Genomic DNA, 5,086 nt, shown 5'->3' on the forward strand with positions numbered 1-5,086 from the left:
GAAAGAAAAGAGCAAGTGCTGTAGAGAAACACAGCAGGGGGCTGTGAGGGAGGGCTGGGGGTCACTGGGTAGGAGGGTCTGAAAGACCTCACTGGGATGACATTTGATGGGACAAGAATGACAAGAGGGATCCAGCTCTGCATGAGTCTGGGAGCAGTGTGTCACGGAGATGGCACCACTGGTCCTAAGTCTCACAGGCAGAAGTGAGTTTGGCCAGAAGAGGTTAGAAAGATGGCCAGTGCGGCTGGAGGGAGGCTGAGAGGAGAGAACAGGAGCTGGGGTGGAAGGTAGGGACAGGGCCTGGTGGGCTGTGTCAGTTGCCGTTCCCTTTCTGACTTTATTGCCCCTAACCTTGCATTTCAAAACTACAAATGTTGACTATCTCACAATTTGTGTGGATCAGCAATCAGGCACGTTTTGCTGCGCACATCTGCCTCAATGAGTTTAACAGGTTGGGGCAGTGGCCTCAACTGAGGCTTGACTAGGGGAAGACTGGCCCCCAAGGTCACTCTCAGCCTTCAGGGTTCAGTTTGGACTGAGAGCCTGAGTTTCTTTCTGTCTGTTGGCCTGGGTACTCCCTTGCTTCTCCCCTCTATAGACCTCCACATTGGGCAGCACCAAAACACCAGTATTTGATTCCTCATTTCCAGGGATTCGACAGAGTGAGAGAGAGAGAGAGATGCAACATGAGAGAGGGAGTAAAAGGAAGTGAGAGACATTTTTAGTTAAAATTTAGATGAAACATCCCATCACTTTGGTTGTTATGATGTTCAGAAGCCAGTTACTAACCACCTAGTGGTCCCACAGGGATGGCTATATCATGGGTGGGGCTTACTGGGTACCACTGTGGAGACTGCCCACCTCATAAGCCAAGATGAGGCACTTGGCTCTCATTCTACTTAAAGCAGCAAACAATTGAATGGTTTTATGCCACAGTATGGCAATATCTGAATTTCCATTAGTATTAAACCCCTCATGATGCTGACCTGAAAATGAGGCCAAGCTGGAAGTCACTGTCCCAATATCACATTCCTGAAACCCAGGCCTGTTTTGAGTGGTGTTCTGTGCTATCTCCCACCCCTCCTTGTTATTCTTCCATCTCTAAGTTTGGGCCTTAGGTACATGTGACACCGGCCCAAAGGGGTAACAGATATTATCTCATATACACTGGGTGACGCCCTAGGAAGTAGATTTTGCCTGATCCCCATGGTGCTGATTTGGAGACTCAGGAGGACCTGAGAAACACAGTGACTTTCTCAGGATGCAGAACTGGTAAGAAAAAGGAGATCTGCATTCATCTCTGTCTCCTCAAAGCTAGGACCCTAGTGAGGTTTCCAGGGAGCTGTGGCTAGGGCTGTGTGGGCTCCTTGTATACAGTTCAGGAGATGACATGGGGGAGGGGGGTGAGCAGCCTGGGGGCAAGGGGCAGCTCTGGACAAGTCTGATTGAGGGAAGTGGCCCAGGTAATGGAATCTTGAAAAATAACTTCACTTCCTTGGTCATAGACCTCAACAGATCTTAGAACTCTGGTAACCAAGCAGCCACAGACCCCTATCCAGCCCACTTGACTGGAGACAGTCAACAGACAAAGATGTTTTGTTGTTGTATCCAATCATTTGGAGGAGCTGGGCTCAAAAAATCCCAGAAAGAGAATCTTTTTGGTCGTTGAAGACGTTGGCTCAGCCCTCATCCCCGACGCCTCTGGGTGTCTGGAAGGAGGCAGTGAAAGGTAACACGGGGCAGTCCAGGAAAGGCTAGTGCAGGCCAGGGCACAACTGTGATCCCACCTCATCAGCCCGACACTCCTTGCACCTCTTCGTGTGTGTGTGCATGTGTCTGTGTGGAGGGGGGAAGGCAGGGCGTGAGGGGCTGGTCATTCTCAGCCAGGAGCAGGTTGTTAGGTGTTGGAAGCCTGGTGGGTCTGTCATGTCCATACCCCGTGTCATGGCTGGCAGCATGAGAAGTTGAGCTCGTCTACTCATATGTTACCGAGCCCTAGAGGTTTCATCTCTTTCCCTCCCTGACCACAGTTCTTTGCAGGGATGCCCCTCTGTGCCTGAACTGAGGAGCAGACTTTCTCTTGGGGGTCGGCCCCAGTGGCAGTGTGCAAGCAGCCCCTGATTCCTTCTGGCCCAGCTCCTGGGCAGTCTTTGCAGAACTCCACTCAGGAGGCCACCCGCACCATCCAGTGCTGCTCTGAGATGAGAGCAGGAGCAGAGGGTCTCCACACTCAGGACCTTGAGATGCCGGGCTTGGACCAGAACTAGGGAGGGACCAGACTGGGGCTGTCCCTTTTTCAAGCTAAAGGGGATGTACATGCAGGTCACCTTGCCTGGTTCAGAGCTGAGCTGCCGTGACCCTCTTTCCCTTGCCCGGTGTGAGCTTCTGGAGGCCACTGAGGCAGAGCCAGAGGGTAAGGCGGCCTGCAGGCTGGGTATTCCCGGAAGGGAAGTGGGATCTTTCCTGTGTTTGGAAGGACACGTGGAAAGTCAGCTATGTGGGTGAACCTTTCTCTTTATCCCGCTGCAGCGCCAGCTGCAGAGCTCCAGCCGGCGGCAGAAGCAGGGCAGTGGACAGTGGTGGAGGTAGAGCTGGCTCCAGCTCCGTCAATACCACCCCCTCTAGCGCTGGAGCCAGCGTCCCCTCCATCAGCAGTGTTGGAGCTGGAGCAAGGGCCCACGTCGGCTCCAGCAGGAGTGGGAGCTGCTGAGCTGGAGTCACCTGGACCATCATTTCTAGTGGGAAGTCCATCTCCACCTGTGGCCATTAAGGAGGGTGAGAAGAAGCCTAACTTCACGGCCTTCCCTCCTAAGCTGGTGGCGGAGCAGTTGACCGTGATGGATGCCATGAGCAGCTGGGCTCTCAGGGCGGAGGGGCAGGCCTTCCCTCTGCCATCAGTGCCCCAGACCTGATCCGGACTCCTATGACCTGGGCCCAAATCCTGGCGCTCCCCCTTACCAACCGTACGACCTGGGCAACTTTCTGAACCCCCAAGGCTTTTCTGTCCACCTGCAGACCGTAGAGGTGGACACTAACAGGACCTGCTGCACAAAGTGGCTGTGCCGGCTCCATGAGGTAGAAGAGACGGAAAGCTGCGCGGGGCCTGGCCCATCAGTGGGGGAGGGGAACTCACTGTGTGCAGCCAGGTCACTGGTGACCCAACCGGCTGCTCAGGAGGCTCAACAGCCTCAGCATTTATTAGAGACCTGATGTGTACTTCACTACAAGGGAGACAGACAGAGGCTGTGGTTGTAGCTGCCGCAGGGCAATGTGCTGGGTCCTGGGTCATCCTGTGCTGGGTGCCTGCAGTGGACAGAGAAGAAAACCCAGAGACTCTCACGAGGCTCAGACCACATCCTGAGCTTCCTGAGCTCCAGCTCTAAACCGTGACCCCTGTGCAGCACTTTGGGGGCGGTAGACACGGAGCTGGGGTGTGGCAGGGCTGGGTGACACTCCCCCTGTTCCCCAGGAGCTCTTCCGGAAGGTGGTGCCCTCTCAGTGCCTGGGCTCCACCTGGGGCAAGAGGAACAAGCCCGGCAATGAGCACCTGGCACCCACCGTCTGAGCCACCGTCGACCACTTCAGAAGTGTGGTCAGCCTCGTCGTCACCACCTGCCTCGGGGACCCGAGCATGACAGCCCAGGACAGGGCGAGGGTGGTGGAGCACTGGATCCAGGTGGCCCAGGTGTGTTGCGGGAGGCCCAGTGGAGCCCCTCTCTGGAGCCTTGGGAACGGCCTCTCCACCTTTATCAGCTCCCAGGATTGCAGTGTGTGGTCTAAGCCCCTGCACAGTCCCTAGGCCCTTCCTTCCAGGGGCCCGCTGACCTTGACTCCAGGTCCCAGTGGGAGGATGCTCACTTCCTCCCTGGCTCCTTCCCTGGGTTGAGCTAAAATCCTCCTCCCTGTGAGTGTTACTCTCTGGGTCCTAAATGTGCCCTTCTGGGGCTCCCTGAGCATCTGTCTCATCCAGGAGGGGAGATTTAAATAGAAGGGGACTGAAGCTAGAGCAAGCGGGTCTCTAACGCCCCACCTCACAGCTCATTCTCTTCCCTTCCCCAGGAGTGCGAGATCCTGAAGAACTTCTCCTTGCTCTGCGCTGTCATCTCTGCTCTGCAGAAAACCTCCATAAGCCACCTGAAGAACATGTGGGCGGATGTTTCCCGGTGGGTAGGCCCCTCTCCATAGCATGACCAGGGTGGATGGGGGATCTCTCGTATGTCTGCCATTGCCCCCTTGATCACGTGGGAACTCCTGGGAGGCAGCAAATGCTGGGGACAGGGCCTGGGCCTCGGTGGGGCGTCTCTAAGCCTCCCTGGGTCCTTAGTGCACCAGTTCTGCTTCAGGACTCAGTTTCCCTAAATGCCAGGGTTGAGCCACATTGGAGATTTTCAAGTGTTTATGGCAACAGAACTCTACGCCCAGTTGAAACTCAAAGTGGTCAAAACAGAGGTGCTCTGTAGAGCTGGGGAATGGAGACCCCAATGACCAACAGGAGAGTTCCCTCCCAGTCCCACGAGACCTTAGCGCTCAGAGGAACCCAGTGAGAACACTCCTCCAGTCTGTTTGAAACTCTCAGGTTTGCAAAGAAAAGGGGTTTGCACTCAGACTCCGCACATCATTCCTAAATTTATCCTTCCTTCTTTCCCCTCCCCTCAGGGAGAGCTCTAAGAAACTTAAGGAGCTCTATAGCCAAGACAAGTCTTTGAGCAGAAAACTGATGACCAAGTTAGAGTGGAGGCTCTGGGTCTGGAAAGAGAGGAGGGGGGTGGGAGGAGGGGTATTGGAAATTCTGTGGTTTTGATTGTTTCTCACTTGAACGTTCTCTGAAACATTCATGTCTATCTTGTCCAGATTAACAGAAGGATCTGTTTGGTCCATGGGTGGGCGGGGTGCAGTTTGTGGGCAGGAGGCCCTGGTCGTGGGACACAGTGGTGTTGGCTGGGCTGTTCCAGGAGGAGTTGCCGAGCTGGTGCCATCAGCAGGTCTCTGGCTTCCATGCATGTCCATCCTGCTGGATGTAGCTTCTTCCAGGCTGTTGGGTGTTTGGGGTGGGTTTAGCCCTCAGCCTAAACCTGTCCTCAAGAAG

At 55.0% G+C, this 5,086-nt stretch overlaps 1 protein-coding gene across 2 annotated transcripts; it reads left to right on the plus strand.

Annotated features, from left to right (window-relative positions):
* The first annotated feature begins 2,174 nt into the window (after nt 1-2,174).
* LOC131398559 (ral guanine nucleotide dissociation stimulator-like) lies at nt 2,175-4,090 on the plus strand. Of its 2 annotated transcripts, XR_009216920.1 has the most exons (3): nt 2,175-2,413; nt 2,530-3,075; nt 4,060-4,090. XR_009216920.1 is itself a non-coding variant. In XM_058532220.1 (2 exons), exons 1-2 carry the CDS (start codon nt 2,311-2,313, stop codon nt 2,910-2,912), a joined length of 486 nt encoding a protein of 161 aa, XP_058388203.1. In that variant the 5' UTR covers nt 2,175-2,310; the 3' UTR covers nt 2,913-3,236. The 2 variants fall into 2 exon arrangements, 1 of the variants encoding a protein (XP_058388203.1); XM_058532220.1 differs by lacking the exon at nt 4,060-4,090 and having other exon boundaries at nt 2,530-3,236.
* The last annotated feature ends 996 nt before the right edge of the window (nt 4,091-5,086 follow it).

This window comes from Diceros bicornis, chromosome 35, assembly GCF_020826845.1.
Source record: "Diceros bicornis minor isolate mBicDic1 chromosome 35, mDicBic1.mat.cur, whole genome shotgun sequence".
Classification (NCBI taxonomy): Eukaryota; Metazoa; Chordata; class Mammalia; order Perissodactyla; family Rhinocerotidae; genus Diceros; species Diceros bicornis.

Coding starts and splice junctions, on each gene's coding strand:
- LOC131398559 (XM_058532220.1), top strand. CDS start 2,311: ATGTACATGCAGGTCACCTTGCCTGGTTCAGAGCTGAGCTGCCGTGAC. Junction 2,414..2,529: donor CACTGAGGCAGAGCCAGAGG/GTAAGGCGGCCT, acceptor ATCCCGCTGCAG/CGCCAGCTGCAGAGCTCCAG.